Here is a 27119-nt window from a genome sequence, read left to right as displayed (position 1 = left end):
CCACCAAGCCAACTCATCAGTCCTATTCCTTGTAATTTTATCATTTCATTTTTAAAAGCATAAATCTTCATAAAGTTTTTATTCTGCAACCACTTATAGAAAACTGTAGACAGTTCCATCCACTTTCCCCTGACCCTAACATCTGGTGCTTCTGTCAAAAATTGTTCCTGTACTAACAGTTACACTCAGAATTTCACCAGTTTTTCTACTTACATCTTGTTTCATGACACTGCATTCCTGACTGACCGGACTGGACTGACTGACAGATGGATGTATGGACATACAGACGTACGGACAGATTGAGACAGGGTCTTAGACTGTTGAGATGGCTCAAATGTGTACGTGCTTGCCATGAAATGGGGTCTTGCACAGGTAAATGAAAGTACCCAAGGCTGGCCTCCATTCCTGCTTCTCTGCCTCCTACATCCAGAATTACAAAGCATGCACCTCATGCCTCTCTGCCCTGCACATTCCCTTTCAGTAGGTTTTGTTTGTTTTAAGTGACTTGGAAATTGTTCCAATGTCACCATTAATTAACTTCACAGGAGCTACCAAATACAACATTTCAAATTATTGAAGGCCTAGTTAGGTGTAAATTTCAAGCAATAGAAATTATTTATCCCCATGGCAACATCTGAAATATATTACAACTTATTATTCGACGTGGTGGTGTGTTGTGAGTTATCTGTATTTTGATGCTAATTCCACTGCCCCAAGGACGGCTGCCTAGTCATGTACTCAGGACTCAGGTGACTTCACCAGATCCTTCTCCCCACTGAATTTGTAAAATACAGGTGAAGGCAGGTACAGGATAGAAGGAGGCCTGTCATTGGAGGAGAAGGAAGGATGGATGGGAGAGAAGTTTGAAGGAAGAGAAGACTGGAATAGAAAGGAGAAGAGAGGAGGGAGAGGGAGAGAAGCCATGGCAAGTGACGTTAAGATTCCACTATTTATAGGTTGTTATTAATGTTCTAAAGGGATGGATGGTACTGGGCGTTGTATGTTTAGGTGGGCAATTATATCTTATCAATCGGATCTAAGGTTACTGTGTTGTCTGTTCTTTCATGTGTAGATTTAAGTGTAATGGAGTGTGGGGCCGCTGATTTGGGCCGCCACGGAATTGGAACATGTGCTTCTGACAAGATATCTGGCAGGTATCTGGGGCACTGCGGTGCCGGACCTAATAGGGATATAAAAGACAACCTTACTTTTTTTATTTTTTATATTTTTACAATAACAGTGGTGATACATGTCTATAATCTCAGCACTTGGGTGGCTAACACGGGAAAGAAAATGTGAGTTTGAGCCCAGCCTGAACTATACAGCAAGGAGAAAACTTTATCCTATGATTATTTTAAAGGCATCTACTTCACCTAACAAAAAACTGAGTTTTTGTTTTAACTGAGCTGAATTTTCACCTTTATAAACCGCAATTTTTTTTTTTAACTTGGGGAACCAGCAAGATGTCTCAGAGACTAAATATGCTTGCCATGCATGCTGACCTGAGTTCAATCACTAAAACCCATACAACTCTTTAAAAACCTACAAAACTCCTGAAAGTTGTCTTCTGACATCCACCACATGCACACCATGGCACATGTGTACCTACACCAACAGCCAGGTGTGGTGGCACCTGGAAGACACTCCCAGAACTAGGGAGACCTGGTCTATAACAAGTCCCAGGATAGCCTGAGTTACACAAAGAGACCCTGTCTCAAGGAGGGGGTGGGGAGACAGAGACAGACAGACAGACAGAGACCTTATTTGGGATACTTTAGCACTAGCTAACACTTTAAATCACCACATAAAGAACCACGTCTTCCCCCAACTGCTATCAGTTTACACGGGAAAGGGGAACTGAGTATGATGGCTTATGCGTCCCATCACAGCACACTCAGGCTAAAGCAGAAGGGTTGCCATAAACCGGAGACTAGTCTGGGCAACAGTGTATTTAGATCAGCCTGGAAAACAAAGTGAGACCCCGGGGAACAACAAACCACCTTAAGAGTAGATTGCAGGCTCAGCAGTAGAGACCAATAAAACCAAACTTATCGCATCTTTGAAGGCTCCTTGTCTCATAACGTCCTGTCAGGGCTATTGTTTCCTTTTTTTTTTTTTTTTTTAAATGAGTACACTGTCACTGTCTTCAGACACACCAGAAGAGGGCATCAGATCTCATTCCAGATGGTCGTGAGCTACCGTGTGGTTGCTGGGAATTGAACTCAGGACCTCTGGAAGAGCAGTCAGTGCTCTTAACCGCTGAGCCATTTCTTCAGCCCTTTGGTCCTACAAGTTTTGCATATATATTATGGTTTCCAGTTTTGTGTTTCTGTGGGATTCTTGGGTGTACAGACACGGGTCTGTGTCTATGGCTACTCTTATGTCTTCCCTTGGGCTCCTTTCCTTCTGCTTGCTTTGTCCTATTCTCATTTGCTGTTTTATTTATCTTATAATATTTTGCTTTATTGTTATCCTTAGATGTCTTTTCATTTTCTATTGAGACAAAAATGGGGTAGATCCAAATGGGAGAAGTAGAAGGAACTGGGAGGAACAGAGGGAGGGGAATATATGGAATGGGCAAAAAAAGAAATCTTTTCAATAAAAGAAAAAATTGAAAAGTAATGAAACTGTCAAAAGAAGGAGAAGAAGAAGAAAAAGAAGGAGTGGGAGGGGACAGAGGAAGAGAAAAAAACCATCTGGAACCAAGTGGATTTTGCTCAAGTTCTGTCATTTATCCATATATATATATAAAAAATACTACAATATATCATATATGAATAGTATATATATATAATACTCCAATGTTCTACTTTAACCTTCCCATTAAGTCACATAGCTATGAAATACATCTAAAATTACTCTTTTCTCAGGATAAGGGCTCAGGTATTTTAAAGTCCTGCCCCCGCTTCAGGATGAAACTCTTTAAGCTGCAGGAGAGGCATACTTCTGATGGACAAAATAAATTGGTGATCCATTGTTCACTATGACTAAACTACAAGAGAAAATGAAAACCTTCAACAAACAAAAACCCTGAAAATCTATATACTAAAATCCAAACTATGCAGGCCTGGAGAGATGGCTCAGTGGTAAGGGCTGCTCTTCCAGAGAACCAGGGTTCAATCCCAGCACCCACATATGGCAGCTTGCACCTGTCTAACTCTAGCTGTGGGGCTTCTGACACCTGAAACAAACATACATGTAGGCAAAAAAACCCAATGCACATAAAAATGAATTATTTTAAAAAGTCAACGAAAAACCTCAATTCAAATAACCAAAAATAAACAATAAAACCCAATGTCAGGACACAGAGAAGCGTAACTTTAATCCCAGCATTAGATAAGCAGAGGAAGGCAGATCTCTGAGTTTGAGGCCTGTTCTACAGAAAAAGGTCCAGGACAGCCAGGGTTACTCAGAGAAACCCTGCTACCATCACTACTGCTCACTACTTCAAGTCAGGCCAGGAACAACAGAACAAGTTCCAGACCAGCTGTGGCTTTCTTTACAGTGAAGACTTTGTTGTCTAAAGCAAAGAAAACACACACACACACACACACACACACACACACACACACACACACACACACACACCCTTAGAAAGGATACAAAAATTCTGATTCATGTGAGTGGGTGTTTCACTAGAGAGCAAACCTGGAGCCTCAGTACATTAGTGTAGTGAGCCATATTGGATTTGGGCCTGGCCGCTTTGTAACTGCATGGCCACAGTTAAAGTCATGGGATTGTTGGACAGAGGCCTCTCCCATGTATTTACGGCACAGGAAGAAAAGACCAAGTAGTAAACACCCGGTGTCTCCACTGCATGACCTCTGCTGAGCCCGGCTGATGCATGTGGAACCGACACACCTGGACCACACCTGGGTGGTGGTCAATTTACTTCTGCCTTTTGCTTCCTCAGCCTTTATCCTGGAGATTTAGGCTGATCTTCTGGGATTTCTCCCTAATTAATTCAGGTCTCCTAGTCGGTCTTTTGTTACCAAAGTCACGAGCCAGGGTTTCCCACTGTGCTTCCCAGTTATTTTCTACCTGGAGACTTGGGTATATAAGTGATGAATAAAGCTACAGGAGATTATCACTCTTCCACTCTCTCTCACTCTCTCTCTCTCTCTTTCTCTCTCTCTCTCTCACTCTTCCCCCCCCCTCTCTCTCTCTCCCTCCCTCCCTCCCTCCCTCTCTCCCTCTTGTCCTCTCGTCCTCTCTTCCTCTCCTGGCTTGACACATAACCTGTGTGTGTTGTGTGCATGTTTCTTTCATCCCGTAGGCTTTCGCCCGATTCTCGGTACTGTGTCGGTGCTGGCGCCGACACATTAGGTGGACAAACACGCCACCACTGTGGTACCCCCCAGTCTATGTTGGTTTTCCTTTAATTGTATCCTTTTATTCCCCAGAAAATTACGAAAGTTGGCTACCATTTCATCTTCTTGTCCCTTGTTGATAATCGTCCTCTCTTCTTTGTCCATCTCTACAGTGGCTTGAAAGGTACGGTGCTTCACTCAACAGGTGAAGAGAACTGCAAGAAAAGAAACAAATGTTGGGGCTAGAGACGGCTCAGCAGTTAACACCGACTGCTCCTCCACAGGTCCTGAGTTCAATTCCCAGCAACCACATGGTGGCTCACAACCATCTGTAACAAGAGCTGATGCCCTCTACTGGTGTCTGAAGACAGTGACAGTGTACTCACATAATATATCTTTAATTTAAAAAAAAAAAGAAACAAATGTTGGCTTTCTTTAAAAACAGATCTTGGACACCAACAGAACTAGATGCTAAAACCCCACTGCTGATGGCACCACTCATGGAGAAATCAAGTTGGAACTGAGTTAGAAACAGTCCCCGGTGAGTAGCTTTCCTACTACCAAAAGGTGCTGTGCAAACTGCTACTGGAGAAAACCATCAACGGTCAAAACCCAGATATACACTCTGCACTACAATACCAACCTGTCACGTAAAACATCCTCACAAAATCTAATAGGGTCATGACTGTTACGTACATAACCAACCACTGATTGGATTTGGGACTCGTTCCACACACAGGATGGAAAGCATGCTTTGACCTGTAAATCTGTCTAAAGCCCATGTCTGGGGAAGTTTCAGACCCTTTAGTAATGAACCTATTATTCTTGTTTTGTTCAAACTACCTCCAATTGTTTTCTTGGACAGAGAAACATCTGCAGTTAGCAAAGCAATACATAACTGGTAGAATAAATGTTGAGAGCTCCAGCCCTAAACACTTAGGACAACTATTTCACCCACTCCAAGGCTGAAAGAACACCACGAAATTATAGGGGGCTGGAAAAAAAAAGAGAAACAAACAAAAGTATGAAATACTGTCCACAACACATAACATGACAGCTGTACTCACTAACTAACTCCCAGTAGCAAATCCCATCGATATTTCCTCATGGACAGAGAGTCATGAGACCCCCATCCATCCCTGAGGATCTATTGGCAGCTAATGGCTGTTAGGTGAAGAGAGTCCATTTCTTCAGTTGAATGGCCATTACTAAGTTACCTGATCAACCCTAATTAAACTCAGTGGATAATAGCAAAACAGAAAAAGTACATGAAAGCAGAAAGGCTTGCTGAGAGAACGTGCTCTGAAGTGGGAGAGAAGACAATGGGGAAGAGAGAAAGGACGGGTATGTTAAAATCCATACACAGTAGACATGGACATGAAATTATCAAAGAATAAGTTATCCTAAAAACAAAAACAAAACCTTTTAGTATACACCAGGTGTTATAGCTCATAACTTTATAATCTCAGCCCAGCACTTGGAAGGTGTGAGCACATCTGTAAAACCAAGGCCAGCATGCCACACGATGTCACACAGTGACCTCCGGGACAACTGGAGTTACATAGTAAGACTGTCTCAATAACAAACTTTAATTTTTTGTTGTTGTTGTTTTTTGTCTGCTTTGGTTTTGGTCTTTTGAGACAGGGTTTCTCTGTGTAGCCCTGGCTGGCCTCTGTGCTGGGATTTTATACCACCACCTGGCCAAATTGAAACTTTAATTTCTATTACCTTGGCAAGAAAAGTGGCCGTGCTTTACAGTTTACAAATCTCTTTAGTAATCTCTTCCTCTCCCCTTTTAAGTAATCTCTTTGGCTAGTTGTCAGTGAACTCAGTGAGTTTTCACCCTAGACATAGGGTGAAAGAACATAGAGGAAGGAACAATCAGAGGACTGCTCAGTGTGCCTGGAGTCATACAGGGTTGGTTAAGTGTTATCCTAATAAAATGTGTTAGGAGTTACTATTGTGTGTGTATTTCTTAGGTACACAATCTCTTAAGGTCTGGACTTGCTGGTACACACCTATGACCCCAGCATCCCGGAGGCAGAGGCAGGAATCATGAATGAGCAGACTGAGCTACTTGACCCTTCCTTTCCCCCACACCCCCACACCCACCCCCCACAGCCACCCCCCACTCCCGCACCCACTCCCACTCCCACACCCACTCCCACACCCACACCCAAATGCTGTGAGCTTGGTTTCCTGGCTGCTGCTTGATGCTTTACAGTGAATTTATTTCTTCTGTAAAGCCTTTTAGACCAAAGTAGATGAGTAAGACTCCCCTAACACTAAGGGATGAAAAAAAAGAGTATTTCTCTCAGAAATTAAATTATTATATATCAAAACTGCAGGAGGTATGGATTAATGAAGCATACTGAGGTTTATGATCGTAAGTAGTAGAGGGTCAACAACTGGCATGTCACTGCCACTGCAGAACCAGCTTGCATTATTTCTGAGGGGCTGGAGAAATGTATGGAGGGCCTGGCTAGGGAAGTGTATGTGATAACTAAGTGTTCTCCCACCAAACTGCATCTGTTTCCCCAGAAGACTTCCAGAGAATTTAACCAACCAGGTTGAACAAATATTTGGGAAGACAAAGCACTAGTACTAAACAAATACCCTTTTTTCTTGTCATGAATAGCAAAGGAATACACATAGGTTAAAATGCAAATAGCCTACCACTTTATACAAATGATTAAGCACTTCAGACTTTAGTCCCTGGCAAAGTCCTGGCAGTTACATAACAAATTCCAATGGCCAGTAACATTTAAATGATCAGTTCTAACCTCTTCCCCGGCTGGCCTGGAGCTTACAGTGCAGACCAATGGCCCAAGTTTTTGATCTCACCCCCCTTTTTCATCCTATCTCTCCTTTCCCTCTTTTGTGGGATTATAAAGAAATGAACCAGTATGACTAGCTGAAATTGCCATTAAAATTCAATGCTCTCATTGAGCCTGTTTACTATTTTAAAAATATTTCCCTAAATTTCCTTAACAAGTTGACCTTATTTTAACATTGAGTTTATTCCCAAAATCTTAAACAGTTAAAAGAACGTAGCAAGGAATACTCCAATTATTTGAGTTATCATGTGGTGATTTAGTGGGCAGGACAACCGATACTTAAATCTTCCTCAGCAATCACTGACCACAGTATACTGCAGCTCCTTATACAGAATTACTTCTCTATGAGTCAACTGCTTTAAGACAAAAGTAACAGCTTAACAAATTCTACTAAAGTTAGCAAAGTGATAAAATTAATTTAAATATAAAATTGTTCTAAAAAATAATCCACAGTCTGAAGCTATCTCATTAACTTTAAATATATCATACACCTCACAAGAAATTACCAAGAATTAAACCCTTCAAATACACTTGGAAAACTCATAACCCAACTGTGCTTGTGCTTACATCTAAAACATACAGATTGTAAACGGATAACTAAACGTAAGTGCTTATATAAATAAACCTTTAACATTACAAGGACTCCATAAAGACAATGAACAATAAAAAAGTCTTAAAAATACAAATGTCCTCTTCCTCTTCCCCTCTTTCTCCTCTCTTTCTGTCCTTCTCTGTCACCTTTCTCTGTCTGCCCCCTTCACCAGGTCCCAATAAAGTTTCCTTTAAACTAAAAAATACACATATATACATATATACATACACACAAATGTAACCAAGTTGCATGTTAAATGTGTTTTTCACACATCTAAGACATGTGAAGCATTAACAAGCTTTGAAAAGGTGGCCTGCATTTTTTCTTCAATCAAGTCAATTTCTACATCACAGAAAAAGAATTTTTTCTTACCAATAGCATTATACCATTGCTCTTCTCCGATCCTGACGCATCAGCTTTCAAAAGCTGGCTCTTCATATAAAATAAAACCATAAAAATCCACACAAACATTAGAATTTTATACCAAATACTGGTTCTGTTTAAATTGCTTTAAAGATGTTATGATATTAAAATTTAGGACTTTTTAATTCAGCAACTTTAAATTGGTTTTAGAAGATATGCCCTTCTGTTCTTTGCCACTGGCAGAACTCCTATTTGAATAAATCCTCTCCTGCCAGCACACACAGGTTCCGGCCTACAGTGCACGCCTGAATCCCGATGTTATCTAACAGTAAAGGGCTAGGCTATTGTCCTTAACCAAACCCTTCCTTGAATTTATAATGAAATGGATTTACTTCATCAGGAGAATAAAATGCAGGGGAGGACAAAGTGAAGCTATCCGAAATAAAAGTCACTGAGTTTTAATATAATGCTTACTCTCCCGCAGATTCCATAGTAAGAACTACTGAAATTAGTCTTTAGCCTGTTCTAGAAGTTGATGAGAGCTTATTTTCTCAAACAAGACAAACTGGCATCAACTTGCAGAGAACATCATAGACATCTTTGCTTTCCATGAGCAAAATACTGTAATAGTTCATCTGAGTCAAATGTGGTGTATACATCTGTAATCTCAGCATTCAGGAGACTGAGGTAGAATAATGAGTTCAAGGTCAGTCTGAAGCTATCGCAAAATAAAATGAAAAATTTTAAACCTGCCTAGAATTCCCAAAGGATTAATTTCACAAGGAGCTTTACAGAGTCATCAGTAACTTAAGTAAAACTTGAAGCAAAGCAATTTTAAGTATTATGTTTTGTTTTCTTTTGTGAAGACTCCCATGTAGCCCAGGCTGGTCCTGCACTTCCTATGTAGTTGCTTCTGACCTCCATATAAGTGCTACATATATACGCTCCCCCAGCCCCACTCCATAACATATGCACACAAATAAAATTTTAAGCAGACATTTACCCCTCCTTTTTTGAGATAAGGTCTCTCCATATAGCCTAAACTGCTCCTAATCTCTTGCCTTAACTTTCCAAGGGCTGAGATTACAATCGTTTACTACCTCACCCAAGTAAAAACCAAAGGACACCAAAAGGGATACTTCAACAAATACCACAACTGGTATAGACTTTCAAATTTACTGCACCCACAACAAACCCACAATTCAAAATGTGCACGCCCTGGTTCTAACTCAGCCCAGCAAACGACCTTTATTCTACTATCTATATAAATACCCACGTAAAAAGATCAATGAAATTTTAATCCTCCAACCATAGTAAGCGAACAATTGACAGTGCTGAGGACAGAACTCAACTTCAAATCAGCTCCTAACATAACAATAAAATGACATAATATAGCTTAATGAATACATGGAAATTTTACAAAGATACCAGCTACATTTTAACAAAGGTTTACTCAATACCCACTGTATCACTTCCCATCTTAGACTTTCTCTTATAATACATGCTTTTGTTTCTGTGTTTAGGCTTAAGGAAGGCTATTGTGTCCAATATACACCAAACTAAAACTGTATTTACATTTGTCAAGTGAAGTTTTTGTATTTTTTTCTGTGTTAAGGAGCAACACAAGAGGTATAACAAAATAAGTTATAATTAGGCCACACAGTATTACCCATGTTGGGATTTAATATAAAGAATGAGTTTAGCCTATACTATATCACTTTATTATAGACTATTTTTTAAATAAGCATTTTTATTTAGAGGTATTCCAAATGGTTAAAACTGTCCTCATGAGACAAAATAGTTCATCTGATAAAGCTTGGATTGGTTAATCAACTAATTAATTTATATTTTAAGACAGTATCATATAACCTAGGCTGGCCCTCGACTTCCTATGCAACTGCGGCTGGCCTTGAACATGTGACCCTCCTGCCTCTACCTACTTCCAGAGTGCTGGGATTGTAGGCATACGCCACACCACCCAGTTTAGTCTGCATTTTACAGTGTCTACTGAAGAAGGAAGGGGAATCAGAAGACAGAGTTAGCTAGTTTTACCCAGAAGGAAGACTGAATGATGTATACATAATCCTAAAATCTCCACTCTCTTTGCCTAGATCTCATCTGAAGTCATTTTACCTTTGGCATTTTTAAAGATATTTCTTTAACAAGCACGTTGCCTTTTATTTGTTCTGTTTTCTTTTTCTAATATAGAGCCTCCCTGTAGGACAGGCTTGCCTACAACTCATAACCCAGAGTCACAGAAGCTCAGCAAGCGCTCTACCACCAAACTACATACAGTGAGTTAATTTTCTTTCTTATCTACGTTTTGCTTCAGCTGAGTAAATGTTAATAATGACCCATAATACAAATATGATAAGTAGCAGCATATTTTTTATTTTGTTCTTTAAGACAGGGTTTCTCTGTGTATCCCTGGCTGTCCTGGAACTCACCCTATACACCAGGCTGGCCTCAAACTCAGAGATCCACCTGCCTCTGCCTCCAGAGTGCTGGGATCAAGGGCCTGTGCCACTACAGCCTGGCTACAAATTCTTATTTTTTATTGAATTAAGTAAGCAAGTGCATCACCATATTTAGAGAAAAAGAAACTGAGTGCAGTAGTACATATTTTAATGCCAGCCCTCAGGACACTGAAAGTTCTTTGTTGAGTTCAAGGTCAGCCCATTCTACAGTGAGTTCTGCAATGCAACAGCCAGCCAGGGCTATACACAGAGAGATGATAGAGCCAGGGTGGTGGTGGTACATACTTCTAATCCCCGCACTGCGGAGGCTGAGAGGCAGGTAGATCTGTAAGTTCAAGGCCAGGCAGTCTACAGACCTATTTCCATATTTCCAGGAGAATATAACTTCCCTACCCTCCAAAGCAAACAAAATGAAAGGCACAGGAGTCTCGGCTTTAACTTGTCCACAGAAGACAATCACTAAGAACTGTTGAGAGCATCCCCTTCGCTTATCCTGGTCTCAATCTCTCCACTACTACAATACAAGGCTGGTGAAATAACACCCTAGGCTGGATTCAACAATGAAAAAGTTGTGCCTTAAGAACACAGGCAAATGGGGCTGGAGACATGGCTCAGCGGTTAAGAGCACTGACTGTTCTCCCTACAGGTCTTGCGTTCCAATTCCCAGTAACCACATGGTGGCTCACAACTATCTGTAATGGGACCCAATGCCCTCTTCTGGTGTCTGAAGACAGTTACAGTGTATTCATATACATAAAAATAAATAAATAAGTCTTTAAAAAAAAAGAACACAGGCAAATGTAGTGACACAATGTCTTCGATCCCAGCACTTGGGGGCAGAGGCAGGTGGATCCCTATGAGTTCAAGGCCAGCTTGGTCTACATAATAAGTTCAAGGACATCCACAGCTATATAGGGACCCTGACTCTTGAAAAAAAGGAACCAAAGCAAAGCACGGGCACTCCGTACCACCTGCAGTTGCATTCTTTCACCTGTAGGTGGCAGTCCAAGATTGTGAAGGAAAAAGAATGGCTGGAATTAACTAAAATGTTCAGTGATTAGAGATAAGATATTATACACCAATTTGTTCAGTCAATATGAAAAGGAGTTGCTTTTGAAGTATTTCCCCATAGTGTGACAAGACATACGACAAAAACCATAATGAGGGCTAGGCATGATTGACACGGGTCTTTAAAATCCCAGCACTGGAAAGCAGAGACAGGCAATCTGAGATTAAGGCCAACCAGGACTCAATAGTAAGACCCTCTCAGAAAAACAAAATTAGAAAGGGGCGGGGGGAGGAGGGAAGACAGCCTGCCTAAACTATAGCCATTAAATTTGTGATGAAAAACAAGAAATAGGCAAGGTACACCATAACACAGAGACTAAAAGTGGATTCTGAGGGTAGTAGGGAGGAACACTAATTAAAACAAAGTATAATGACTTGTATGTCATAATAATGACATAATAATAATGAAATCGACTATAGATCAACTCAAAATTACAACAGGAGGAGGAGGAGGAAGAGGAGGAGGAGGAGGAGGAAGAGGAGGAGGAGGAGGAGGAGCCACAGCTGCTGCCACCTAGCACAGCAGCGGCACACACTGTAATCTCAGCATTCTGCAAGTGGAAACCGGAAAATCTGCTACTAAAGCCATCCTCAGCTGCATGGGACTTCTAAAACCAGCATGGTAAACTACCTAAAACTGTCTCTTTAAAGTTAAAACAGACAAACGAACAATCTGGGCATCATGGCTACCCAGAACTGGGGGAGATCTCTGGCCAGCCTGGTCTACCAAGTGAGTTTCAGGACAACCAAGGCTACACAAAGAAACCCTGTCTTAAAAAATGAAAACAGATTTTGGGTCAGAAATGGTAGTGCATACTTGTAATACTTGAGAGGCTAAGGCAAGAAGAACACAAGTTTAAGCCAGCCTGGGCTACATAAAATCCTTCCTGTCTCTTACAGATCAATAAAAAGAGTATATATACCTTGGGTTTGATACCCAAGAAAAGAAAGGGGAAGGGGAGTGGGGGAAAAAAAGAATCCATACTATCTTTTTAGAAAACCAACTGACAGCATCTTTAAATTTAAAAAATATATACCTAAATCTAACAATTCTAATAAAAATCCACAGCATGTATATATGGATAAAACAATCCTACTGTATTATTTGTAACAAAACCTAATTCCCTTAGAATCTGTTGTGTGCAATGTGTGCCAACAGAATGTATGAATAGATTTGAAAGTAAGACAAACGAGTCCAATCTATTTTAGAGACCAGGATAGCTCTATACAAGAAAAAAAAATGACTAATATGCAACTTTTGTAGCAATCAAATAGTTGCATACATGTATTTAAAAACAAGCGAAGATACAGGAATGGTGGTGTTGTGTGGCTTTAATCCTGGCACTCTGGAGACAAAGGCAGGCTGATCACTGTGAGTTTGAGGCCAGTCTGGTCTACACAAAGAGTTGTAGTTAACTAGTTTCATGGTGAGGCCTTGTCTCAAAAACACCCATCAAAGTGTTACCATTAACCAAGAAAACTTAAGTATTATAGAATCACCAGTATTCTGTACTTCAAGTTCCTCTGCAAAACTAAGATTTGTGTTCTTTTCCCCCATTGAGGGTGACAGTGGATTTGAAAGTAAAAACTCACTGAAACAAAAGGTTGTTTTAAAACAAGCAAAAGTAAAATATAACAGACACTGAAGACAATAAGGACTAAGAAAACAGAATGCCAGTAACTGTCTTGTAAACAAGACAAATTGCCAAATGAGTCTAATTACTCCAACCTAAAATCCATAATTCAGATTTAAGGCTACGGGTTTCTTTGAATAATATAAACAAAAGGTTCTCCCATTTAATGCAAATTAGTTTCAGCTTAAAACTATACTACCATTAACTAAAAGCACTTGGTTGACATTTAAACTGATGATTTAAATCTAAATGCCTTGTAGAGGGAAGATTAGCTACACTGCTTTGTGCTAATCTTTTTCCCAGTAAGTCACACACTTTCAGCCACCCACCTTGGATCCACAAATGAAACTTGTGTGCCTGCGCGCGCGCGCGCACACACACACACCCCTAAACTTTTTGAAATGCCTTAAGTAGCTCAAAAACTGGGCAGTTCTAATCATCTACCCAGCTTATCACAGATTTCCCTCTGGTAGTCCTGACTTAATACCCTCTAAATCAATGATCTATCTTTGCTGCCCTGTTCCTTCTGGAAGCCCCCAAGTATTTGCTGCCCAGGACACTTCTGGGAAGCCCTTTTGGGGGCCTGCATTTCCTCTCACCGATATTTCAGACGATTTTCCTTCTATAGCTCTAAATTTGATCCATCTCCCTCTGAAACCTGACAATTCTCTCCCCTCCCCTCTATCGAGTCATAGCCTTCAAAAATCTAAGGGTCCCACCCATCTCCCTTTGCCCAGCTATTGGCCACTAACATCTTTTTTAAAAGCTATTTATTTATTTATTTATTTATTTATTTATTTATTTATTTATGTATTTATATATTTATTTATTTGTCTGTGAGTACGCTGTAGATGTCTTGTCTTCAGACACACCAGAAGTCGGATCCTATTACAGATGGTTGTGAGCCACCATGTGGTTGCTGGGAACTGAACTGTCAGTGCTCTTAACCCCTGAGCCATCTCTCCAGCCCCACAAACATCTTTATTGATCAAAACCGAATTGAGGACAAGGACCTTCATTCAGCATTTGGTCACAGATTCCCAATTAAATCAAAGCATTAGAACCAATCACCAACAATGCTCATTAATTCCGAGGCTGCTATTTTCTACATTTTACCACAGCCAAAACTGGAGTGCTTTTTAAGTGTTTCTGTTGCTGTCAGCATGCATGGGTCACTGCACAGAATGCTTTCTCAAAATTGATGCATGTACACTGTTAGTAGTAAGTCCATGTCTTATATTACTAATGCATTTTAAATAACTAAAGTAATAGCATGCACAGAAAGGACTCAAAATACAAGCAGGAGAGTGGACGGAAGAGCCAGGCTAGAAAAGGGGATACAGAACAGTGACAGGAAAAGACGACGGCTTCAGAGGATCATATTCCTAAATCTTGTTTGGGAGATAGAAACCCCGGAAATCTCTAAGACAAGGAAGGCCCCATATACCACAAACTGACCTCCAACTTGTAGGGTATGACCTAGAATTCCTGAAACTAGGGTCCTCCTGACTCCAGTGCCTGGTTTATGGAGGGGATTGGGGGAAGGGACCCAAGCTTACAGCACCTCGTTACACACACACACACACACACACACACACACACACTTCATTAACATTATTGCACTGCTTTCAAAAAACCAAGATTCGGTGTTTTATTCATGCTGTTTACTACAGTATGATTCATCTTTCACTCTCCCAGGCTTGCTGATTTGAAAGTCTAATCACAAAGAAGCATGAATTCAGCAGGACATTATTCTTTACAAAATAACCACTGTAATAAGAACTCAGGTCAACTGTACACGTCTGAGGAGGAGAAAGCTGTATGTTGAAGTAAGATCTGATTATAATGGACAGGTGGGCCTTTAACTCTCCATCTTCCTGCTTCAGCTTCCCAGGATAAAGACATATACCTGGCTTATGTGAACTTTAGAAATTGTATGAGTTTGTTTTTCTGCATTATTCCTTTTCTCAATTAAAAATCTGCTATGTTGATTCACTGCAGTACAGAAGACCTCAAACTATAGTCTATGGATAGTATAAAAATATTCAGGTAGCAAAGAACAGCTTGGGCTACCTAGTAGGACCATGCCTTTGAAAAAATAAGGAGTAAAGGGTACACTGGCGCTTTCATTTAATCCCAGCAGTCAAGAGGCAAAAAAGCAGGCAGATCTCCCTGCCTACGCTGTGAGAGAAGGCTAATCTGGACAGGTATATTTAGCCTAGAAACCACATTCATGAGCATCTACAAAACTACTGATACTGCCATTGTTATGTTGTAGTTTGTTGTTTGAGGTGCTGGGGACTGAACTCAAGGTCTCACCCAAGCAATATACCACTGGATACTCAAGCACAATTCCAGGCCTAAGTAGTAGCTTTTAAAAGACAAGCATGAGATTAAACTACATTAAAAGGCTTTACCAACAAGTTTTTTAAAAAATGACACTGACATACTTTCACATGATTATTTTCTAAAAATCCACTAAACCAATTGTTGCTACAAATAAAGCTGAACCATTTATTATGAGAAAAACAGTAACCAGGCTTCCAAGATGGCCCCCAAATGCCCTTTCTACCTCCCTCCCCCAATTCTGCTTAACTGCAGTTTACATTGTACCAGCCTAAATAGAAAGGCAAGCAGACTTACCAAACTACTACTTCCTAAGATCACTTAATTGTTAATGTCCCCTTTGTTACAATGTCACTGGGGACAAAGTGTAGCACTACTGGAATGTCTATGATGGCAACGACCACCCATCAGCTTTCAGCACTGATCTCTCATTTTCAGACCCACAGATTGAACCTTTCCATCCTTTTTCAGAGACAGTTAAAATTCAACCTTTCTTTACAACATCCCGCCCCTCAAACTTTTCAATTCGTTCTACCCTTTAATGATTTGTTTAAAGCAAGAAATTTACCAGTCACCCTACACTCCACTATTTTATACCGCCTTCTACATCTATCTAACTGGGCATCATTTCGTCTATCCTTCCTCACTCTACTCACCAGCCTTCTCTCCACAGAAGCGGTTCCACTTCAGGTCCTTTTCCAAATCTTCCTCATTCACATCTATATGTACACCAACCATGACCTACTTCTCCCTGTGTAGTCTCAATAGCTTGTCACTATCTGCAATGCCATTTCCCAAATTAGTGAGAATACATCCAAAGATTACATTCAAAATACATTCAAAAGACTCCCTGCTCATAAAAATTGAATGGTAGTTTAAAAGTTTAGAATGCTGTTCTTTAGCTTGTATCTGAAGTCTCATAATGCAAAATATGTATTTCTTTCTCTACCACTGTGGAAGAAGGGTCCAAAGTAAAAAACTAATTACAAGACTTAGTAAAGAAGCCTTTACAGCCACTTTCCAACTGCTATCCTTCACACTTAGAAACTTCACATCCCTTTCACAAAGAGCACAATTTGCAGCTCTTCAAATGGCTCTACCACTTCCTGACTCCATTCTTCTCTATACAATACTCCTTCTTCCAAGAACGCCTTCACAGACCTAGTCCGGCTGAGAAGCTGCTGTTAATCCCTCAAGCCAACTCAAGTCACTACACTTTTGACTGTTCTTTCCATCTTCTGGCACCCACTATTTTTTCCCACTACACCAAGTGTCAGAGCAGTTACTAAAGACATCAAACTTAGTCTTAAAAGCTTAAGGTATGACACTCAAGCCAGCACCTGGTAATGCAATCAAATGAACGAAATGAGGTAAGACCAAAGGTGGAATCTCTTTTTTTATGGGCAAAATCCTACAGTAAATTTTGAGTCTGGACATGCTCCACATCTTAACCTATGCCCCTTTCCAACTTAGCCAGATTCCTTCCTGATCTGTATCCCTCCCTATCACAATGTTATGTCCATCAAACTAAATCCTCTATCAAGAGCAGTGCCTCTCAACCTTCCTATTAATGTTGTGGCCCTTTAATACAGTCTCCTCATGGTGTAGTGACCCCCACAACCATAAAATTATTTTGTTGACTACTTCCTAACTGTAATTTTCAATGATTCCTGGTGGTCTAGTTGTTAGGATTCGGCACTCTCTCATAACTGAACTTTGCTACTATTAATTGTAACGTAAATATCTGGATATGTGGATTATCTAATGTGTGACTCCAAAGGGGTTGACAGACAGGTCGAGAATCACTGCTCAAGAGTCATTCTTCTCAGAAGTTTAAATGCATACAGAAGTGACAACTGGGGAGTGGGTAAGAGAGTTCAGCAGGTAAAGCACTTGAAAAGTCCCATGTTAAAGAGGACCAATGCAAAATAATCAGGGCTTGGACCCAGTCTAAAGACAAGCAGACCCCCAGGCTCACTGGCCTCAGAATATTAAAAGACATGGTCTCAAAAAAAGGAGATAGAAAGATGATCCAGTGGTTGATAGCACTGGGTGAAGGATGGTGGCACACACCTTTAATCCCAGCACTTGGGAGGCAGAGGTAAGCAGTTCTAGGCTCTTCCAGAGGATCCAGGTTCAATTCTACATAGTGGCTCACAACAATCTTTAAACTTAAGTTCCAGAGAATTCAACACTGTCTTCTGGCCTCCATAGGTAGTCACGTACAGGGTACAGACACATGCAGATAAAACACATAATATGCAATATAAAACATTAAAAAATGGGCTGGAGAGATGGCTCAGTGGCTAAGATCACCGAGTGCTCTTCCAGAGGTTCAAATCCCAGCAACCACATGGTGGCTCACAACCCTGACCCCCTGATGCCTGATCAGATGCCCTCTTCTGGTGTGTCTGAAGACAGCTACAATGTATTTATATATAATATATAAATCTTAAAAAAAACCATTAAAAAACACACACAACAGTAAAGTAGTAGAATAGGGGATGAAGAAATGACTCAGCAGTTAAACGTATTTCATGCTATTCTAGAAGATCCAGGTTTGGTTTCCAGTGCCCATATCAGATAGCTCACAACCTCCTCCAGGAACCTAGAAAACACACACACACACACACACACACACACACACACACACACACACACACACACACAGAGAGAGAGAGAGACAGACAGACAGACAGACAGTAGGAGGCTGCAGAGATAACTCAGAGGGAAAGTCTTACTGTATAAGCATTAAGTTCTGAACCCCCAGGCCCCATTTAAAATCCAGAAATGGCAGAGATCTGTAACCCCAGGGCTTCATAGGGTTTTCTTGCAGACAATCTAGCCAATTAGCAAGCCCCAGGTTCAGTAGGAAACATTGTCTCAAGAAAATAAGGTAGAAAAGTCACAAAGAAGACACAAAGAAGAATGTCAACCTCTGACCCTTATCACCCCACCACCACAGCCCCTCTGCACAAACACAAGTTGTCTTTTGGCCTCCACACAAGTGCGTGCATATATATACACACAATACCTACATATGTTGGCAATTTGTTCTAATCTTCTGGCTCCTAATTTTCTGGCTTCAACTGCCTCTGTGGACCTGTACTGAACTGCATGAACTCAAAGGGTCGCAACTCCACTGCACTGCAACTCCACTCACTGACTTAACCAAACTCACCAACTAGAATTCAGAGATCTGCGTGCTTCTCACCCGAGTGCTAGCATTAGAGGTGTGCACCACCATGCCTGATCTAAGCTTTTCTTTATCTGAAACTTGCTCTATACCAGGCTGGCCTTGCCTCTGTCTCCTGGGATTAAAGGTGCATTTCATTCGAGCAGATCACATAGACCTGGAAGGTCTATGATCCTTTGCCAGAGCAGCCACACTGCTAGAGCAAAAGTCTCTACATGTATGCACTAACCCAGCTGAGACAGTCAAATAGTGTGAGAAAGGATAAGAAGATGCAGTGACCCTGGCCACGCACATCTTCTGGGTCTTACCATGAGGTTAAAGTTTAGAAGAGGGCTGGAGTTACCTATTTCTACTAACCAGTCTAGGTCATGGTGTGGTTCCACCGTCTCTCATCTCTAAGGAATTTCTGGATGAGTGGGAGGAGTGTCCATCCTCCCTCCTCTCCCCATAGGGGCTTAGGCTTTAGGCTTGCTTTCCCTTCTCCAAACATAAGATTCCTGGGGGAGCTCCAATTTTGAGGAGCCCACTGTTTCAATAGCTCAATGATCGCATGTCTCCTTAGACTATTTTCACCTCTGCCAGGTTGGGTACAGTGCAGAATAAAGACCCTGAAGAAAAGAACACCTACCTGACAAAGACAGGAATTTGACCAAGACCCTTTATTAACATGCTACCATTTCCCTCCCCAGACACCAATGTCTGTAAGGGCCAGTCTTAATAGTCTTACTTCTCAGCATTATTATTTTATACTCTTGGACCTTTGCTTAAGTGCCCAATACTTTTGTAAAGAAAACAAGAAAAACTAAATAACAGTAAACCCAACCTACTATTAAGGTACAATTCAGTCTTTGTAAAACTTTCTTTCATAACTATTCTGTGTGTTACCTGACTGTTCATTCTAAGGGAAGACCTACAGAATATAAGAGAAAGTTCTAATTAACAAAATTAGTCTTATTCCCTAAGGCCTATTTTAATATGACCTATGGATTGGTCTCAGATCTGGTGTTAGAATTGTTCTGTGGAACTCTCCAGCAATTCCCATCCTCAAATAACTTGCTTCAGATATTGCATTGCATTTTTGAATAGATCTCTTCTTCACTTCCATTTTTCTACACTAAGTAGTAATTATCATAAAAATAAATTTGATCATTGTAGTAATCATATTTTTGTCAACTACTATTCATGATACTTTACCCTTTTTTGTTATTTTGTTTTTTGTTGTTTTGTTATTTTGAGCTAGGGTCATGTTAGGTAGTAGCCCAGACTGGCCTTGACTTTTCAGTGAACCTCCTGTCAACTCCTTGAGATTACAAATCATCATCACCATACCCAGTTTGTTTTGATTTTTTGAGCTAGTCTCAGTAAACTTCACAGGCTGGTTCTGAACTCCTATCATCAATCATCCATGTGCCTCAACTTAGTCCCCTCAGTCATGAACTGCAGGCTCACAGCACTGTGTCCAACCATACACACTATCTAACCGCATACATTATTTTAATATCAGTAATGCTAATGTTTTAACTATCTTAATTCTATCAATGGTTACCAGGTTATCATTAACTTCAAGACATTCTATCTTTTAAATAACTACTTTACTCAAAATTAAGCTGGGGCTGGAAGAAGGCTTGATGGTTAAGAACACACACTGCTGCTCTTCCAGAGTACCCAAGTATGATTTCAAATACCCAAGCAGTGCACAACTTCCTGTAACTCCAACTCCCAGGGGTGCTAACACCTCTGGCCTCTGTAGGCATCTGAACTCCTATGCACAGACAAGCACAGACACATACACATATTTGATTAAAATAAATAAAAACGGGTTAGAGAGGTAGCTCAGCAGTTAAGAGCACTTGTTATGGCCAGGAGTAGTGGCACATGCCTTTAATCCAGAAACTGGGAGGCAGAGGCAGAAGGATCTCTGGACATTCAAGGCTCTTGTTCTACATGGAAGTTCAAGGACAGCCAGGATTAGGGACCGTCTTGGAAAAACCAAAAAACAATCAAAAAAGTCATGCTGCTCTTGCAGAACTTGAATTCCTAGCACTCATTCAGAGTCTACTAAAGATCCCAATATGACCCATAATAGTGGAGAATAGTAATCATGGTTTTTGTTATGATAACAACTGGTTACCTTAACCACTCATAACCCCAGTTCCAGGGGTTGGACACCCCCTTCTGACTTCCTTAGGCACTAGGCACACATGTGGTACACAAATATACATGCAGGCAAAACACTTATATGTGTTACAAATAAAAATTTTAAAAGAATTAAATAATTCCAGAACACTTGGTCTTTTTTTTTTTTTTAACCTAAACATGTACCTGAATCCTGAACTTCTCTCTCAAAGTAAGAGAAGTATGAAAGGCAAGAACGTGGCTTTCAAGACTACATAGTTATTACTCTGTATATTTAGACCAAATTTGCTTCGATTAATAGAAAGTCACAAAAAAGACAGAGGCTAAATCCTGTAACCCACCTCTTAGATCAAGACTTAAACCAGACCAGATATGGCATACAATAGTACTCGAACCAACTGGACAGTCCAAGAATTCCTACTGCACACATGTAACTGAGGTAGTATCAGACTTTAGATATACTGCTTTCTTCTATACATGCATGTCTATGAGGAAGTTTAATTTAAAAATTAAGCACAGTAAGGTTATCAACAATAATGAAGCAACTTCACATTATACTATACTGGATGCTATGTAGATATGATCTTTTACCTTTTCTCTTCAAATATCTTAACTAAAGGAAGCAATTTCTAGTTTTTCTTTGGGCAATAGAATTGCTAGCTATATAAATAAGTAGAGATACTTATAATGACTAATAACCAACTTGTAGGAATAGGCAATGAGTGTGCTAGACCACGGGCTGACGAGGGTCTAGGCCAGAACAGTGGGACAGTATAAAATTTTATCACTACTCAAAACAATACAAAACTTGAAGTTTCTAGATCAGTAGTTCCCAATGTTAAAATGTTTACTTTAAAACAGTTCCTCAGGGTATGGTGACGCCCCCAACCATAAAACTATTTTCATTGTTACTTCATAAATGTAATTTTGCTGTTATAAATTGTAAATGTAAATATTTTGGAGATAAATGTTCACCAAAGGGGTTGAAGCCCAAAGGTTGAGAACCACTGGCCTAGACTGTATATTTCTGGAATTTTCCATTTAATGATTTCAAACCACAGCTAAACGATCATTAACTGAAACCAGCAAAGGTTAAACTATGGGTGGGAGCTGTACAGAAGGGAAACTATTGCACTCAGAATACACTTTAGCACTAGAACTTTAGAGCACATCAACTTAACAGATGTTACACACTAGATACCTCCGTTTTAAGAGTGTTCTTGTCAATAACTGATAAGCTGCTAACTTCTGCTCAATGTATGGTCTAGTCACATACAAGGTCTCACATTTAGTACTTAGAGTTAGTGCAGGCCACCAAGCATACTACCAAATAACCCTGTCCTAAAATCACAGGTTTATAATCCCAGCTACTTGGGAATCCTAGACAGAATTTTAATCTAAGGTCAGCCAACAGGGACAAATGCATTAAGACTCTACCAAAAATCTTATTTAAAAACACAAAGTGGCTGGGCTAGGGATGTAGCTCTGAATAGTTCTTGCCTACCACCTGTGAAGCCCTGAATTCAAATTCAAGTTATCACAAAACACAGAATCCATTTTGTATAAGACCATCATTACCAAGATCACTGTGAAATTCTATTTCCTATCTTCTAGGCACAATGAATAGGATAAGAAAGGAACCCGGGAAGAGATAGCTGAGGGCTCCCTCCTTCACATGCACTCGTTTGCCCTCAAGCCTCTCTCTGGAAAGGGGAAAAATAACAGTTAAGTAACTTATAGGTTAAGGATTTTGAAGACAACCACAACCTACAAGCAGTTCTTATTTCTTGGCTGTATAAGTGTGTAACTAGGAACTTACTGCAAAACCTGTTTCCTGATCTAGAGAAGTTCAATAACTACCAAGCGTCTATGTTAGGGCCTGGTACATAGTACAATATCAGTAACTACTGCCATTGACAAAGTCAAGTCATTCTCAAATGCCATGAACTCTTTCTATTATAAGTTCTGCTAACTGTCAACACACTTTCTTCCTTTTCCCTTTCCTTTTCTATTTCTTTTATTTCTTTTATTTTTTTGAGACAAAAAGTCTCTTATAGCCCAGGCTAGTCCTAAGCTAAGTCTGTAGCTGAGGAGGCTTTTAACTTCTTCTTCCCTTGCACAAATTCCAAGCATTTCACACAACATCCAGGATATTACCCAGGGCCTCATACACAGTAGCAAGCACTTTACCAACTGAGCTACATCCCCAACCGCAAACACTTATTCACAGAAGAATCAGTATTTGAAAAATAAACATTTTGGGCTGGAGAGATGATTCAGTAGAGCGTTGGCTGCTCTTCCAGTTTAATTCCCAGCAGCCACATGACAGCTCACAACTACAGTTCCAGGGGATTGGACACCTCACACAGGCATACATTCAGGCAAAACACTAATGTATATACAAGATAAAAATAATTTAAAAAAAAAAGAAGAAGGATGACATGGTTATTAAGGACAAAAGAAACCAGCTGAACTATGTTAGAGTTAATATCGGGTAACAGAACCAAGCACCTCATTGGACATGAGTTTTCTTCTATCTATGAAACTATTTTAATACCAATATAGGAATTTATATCATCTCACTCAAACTAATTCTAAATTAAGATTTCAATTTCTGTTATTGGTTGGCCTGGGCAAAGAAATCAATCATAGAACTCCATCAACCTAAAACTTAATCAACTGTTTTCAAAAATATACTGCCACTTAATATTTTCATCTAACTGTACTTAAAAGAAGCAAATAAATTATCACGTTTTCTGCCTAATCCCATAACCAAAACAGGCACTGCTGATCTAACAATGCTTAAAAATCTCAACTACTCCATCCTCAACCTAATCTAAAGAGAAATGATTGGAGGTGGGGGTGGGGAGCTGGGGAGAGCAGATGTTAACACCAGGAAAAGAAATAGTATCCTCTAGGGGAAACTTAGCGGTGCTACCTGTAATACAACTGTTCAGGAGGCTAAAGCAATATCTTTTTTTTTCTTCTTCTACAACAATCATTAACCAACTTACTATTGAAAAAAAAAAAACAAAAAACAAAAAAACAAACCTTCCAGAAACTGTACTTTTGAAGTTGTTGTTAAACCCTGATGGGATAGAAGTCCACACAATCAATTTTGGAAACTATAGCCTATTCAGCAAAGCAACAATCCTCCAAAAGAATGTACATGTATTCCAAGAAAACAAAACCGATGCCAGTTTTAGCAAAAAGGTTTGATTCTAATCAAAGGTGGAGCGCGTTTAATGATGTGCCGGCCCTTCCAGAATAAAATTACACTGGAGATAGAAAGACAGCTCAGCAGTAAAAAGTGCTTGCTGTTCTTAGTACCTAACCACAGCAGTCAGCTCACAGCCACCTGTAACTCCGGTTTCCAAAGGCCTGGCCTCCAAAGGCATCCACGTATTTCACATACATACTCGAACATATATGCAAGTAAAAAATAACAATAATAAACTTACATGTTAGCCTCAAAACTTCTAGAACTGTATTCCTCACGAAAGACCCCCCACCTTTCTTCAATTTAAACACTCCTGATGTCCTGCTCCATAGATTCAAAAGCGCCCTTAACATAATCTTATGTTACATTCAGTTCAGACTCATGTAAGTTTCTGGGTTTATGACTCCATACCCCATTCATTTTGTACTAACACAAACCACTAAATATAGCTCTAAAACATTAATGATTAGGAGCTAATTATATAAGTGATTCATACCTCTTATGTCCAGACACCAAGATCCCAGGATGATTCTGTCAGACCTAAGGGGAAAGTAAACAATGAACACCTGTCACAAAAGCTTTCCAAATTGGGAAGCCCCAAACAGTTACTGTCAATCGCCAAATACTATTCCTTCCCCAACTCCCAACTTCACACCCCACCAGGCCAACAGTCTGACTGACTGCGTGAGGCGCAAAGGGATCCGGGTTTTTCTAGTCCTCCTCACAGCCCTGCCTTTCTCTTCTTAATCTGGAGTGTTGACACCTCAAGTCCGTTTTCCTTTCTGGACCTCGGTTATCAGTGTAAAGTGTGCTGATAGCCAGGGTAATTGACTCCTCAGTGGCTTCAGACAGTCAGCACCGGCACACGCACCCATCTGGGACCCTCCCCACATTCTTGCTCTGGGCACGCATCACCTTCTGGACTTTGTAGACCAGCTGGCCTACCGGGCCGGCCGGCCCGCACGCAGCCGGTGCACGCCAGACCTCCACACGCACACGTGCTCCCAGACAGTACCGGGTCTCGCACCCTCTCCCTGTCACACACCCCTTCCCAGAGAAGTGATGTCCGATCCCGGTCGAGGAAGTAGCCGTAGATCCACCTGGTACCCGCCACCCGGGCGACGCCTCCAGCCTCTCCATCACCTTCCCCTCCGGCCCCACACCCCGCTCGCCCAGTCACTCACCAGCCGCGCCGCCCGGCCGACTTCTCCGCGGCCTCCCGGCCCGGGCAGCCAAAAGGCCGCAGGGGGCCGGGGGGCCGCTTTCGCCACCGCCGCCGCCTCTCCTCAGCCCAGCCCCATCGCCCTCGGCCGGAGCCGGCGGCCGCGGGTCGCTCGGGCTCGAGGGTCCGCCGCCGCGCGTCGCGGCTCCGGCTGTGGGAACAGAGACGCCGCGGCGGGGCCCGGGCCGCACCGGGCGCAGGGGCGCCCGCGCTCCGCTGTCGGCGCCTGCGGCAGCGGCAGCGGCGACGGCGTGCAGCCCGGCAGGGCGAGAACAAGGGAGCGCGGCGCGGAAGACCGGCAGGGGAGGGGGGCGGTCTGCGCTGCGAAGCGGCCACCCGCCGTCGGCGACGAAGCAGACCCCCTCCCCGCGGCCTCGGCGCCCGGTCACGCTGCGGGGAGGGCCGGCGGGCACACGGGGAGCGCCCCGCGAGCTCAGGACTCCCGCGCCGGATGTGAGGTCACGTGATTGCCTCATCCCAGAGCCCAGCGCGGAGGGGCCGTCAGGGGGCGGGGCAACCCTGTGGTTCCGCCCACCTCCCCGCTTACGGGCCCCCAGCCCGCCTAAGCAAGAACCGCTAGCGGGATGCTCTTTAGGACACGTTTTGCGGTAGGCGATCAACTGTGTGTTGCTTGCAACGCAAGAAGAGCATAGTCCAAAGTCCCATTTTCTAAACAAAGACACTGAGGCCCAGTGATAAGTGCAGGCTTGTCTAGAGTGGCAATCAGAAGGACGCCTGTGCTAGCAAGGTGGAGAGCGAAGTCCTAGCTCCTAGCTCCTCCGGACCCAGATTCTTTCCCTCCTTTATCCCCACCTACACCAAAAACAAAACACTTTAATTCCAATGGAACTCCTGGCCTAGCCCGCGGGAGTGGGACAGAGAACTGTCAGGTAGGTAAGAGAAAGCTTCCATAAGGGAGACAGCCCGGCCTTAGGGAGGAGTTTCTTCCGACAGCGCTGGAAGCAAATTAAATACTTCCCTCCACAAGAGATTTATCTTGGGGCACTGCCCCGCCCGGATATTCAAATCGCGGTTTTGGTTTTCACTGCCTTCCGCTCTTTTGAGCGCGGGAAGCTGAGCCTGCCACCTGCTGCTACCAGCTCCGCCATCTTTCCACTCTGAGTCGACTTCACCTGCATCCCAGACGCCTGGACATCACTCGTTATTGTTCTCCCGCCTTCCTTCAAACATAACTTTTAGCTACTTAACTGTCTTAGAGGAGGGAACAGCTTGCCCTCAACTTCTGTTCCCACACTTGGTCACCGTCCACCAGAGAGGCATGGAGCGTCCAACCTCTTGGTCCACAGTGGAGAATGGCACCGCATTTGGGTCAGTAATGTGCCCTAGATACATGGCCCTAATATACTTCATTGGGAACAATAAGGATGCTGCCCCTGCTTTCCAACCGCGGTGATTGGGGGCCTGGGTAGCAGCCATGGACTTCTTTCTACCAGGTGATGTGGACACCACAGTAAAGGAAGATGGACCACAGCTGTGTCTTCCCAACTCCTGCTCGCCATTGTGTTTCAGCTCTCAATGTGTTTCCTAGCTCACTTGTGCTGAAGTAAATGGTACAGAATTGAGGAAGCCTGGGCAGGGCTGAACAAATCCTGCACACACTACTTCCCAGCTCCCTTAGCAGCAGGTTATTTAACCTCTCAGATCTTAAACAAGCTCAAGCCTCTTCAGGTCCTATAAATAAAACTGTCAAGCCAACC

General features: G+C 41.8%; 1 protein-coding gene across 5 annotated transcripts in view; it reads right to left on the bottom strand.

The window, feature by feature from the left end:
* Positions 1 to 25546, bottom strand: part of Atp13a3 (ATPase 13A3) — a 73649-nt gene extending 48103 nt beyond the window's left edge. For 3 of the 5 annotated variants that reach the window (XM_087576863.1, XM_087576866.1, XM_087576865.1), the window contains exons 1-2: positions 24676 to 24720; positions 4425 to 4525 (exon numbers count right to left, since the gene is read on the bottom strand). In XM_087576863.1, coding sequence (XP_087432989.1) covers positions 4425 to 4475 — 51 coding nt within the window. In that variant the 5' untranslated portion in view covers positions 4476 to 4525; positions 24676 to 24720. 5 annotated transcript variants of the gene reach the window in all.
* Positions 25547 to 27119: the final 1573 nt, after the last annotated feature.

Source organism: Rattus norvegicus, chromosome 11 (genome assembly GCF_021556685.1).
Source record: "Rattus norvegicus strain SHRSP/BbbUtx chromosome 11, alternate assembly SHRSP_T2T, whole genome shotgun sequence".
NCBI lineage: Eukaryota > Metazoa > Chordata > Mammalia > Rodentia > Muridae > Rattus > Rattus norvegicus.
The sequence above is the reverse complement of the archived record's forward strand: the minus strand, read 5'-3'. Positions and strand labels throughout refer to the sequence as shown.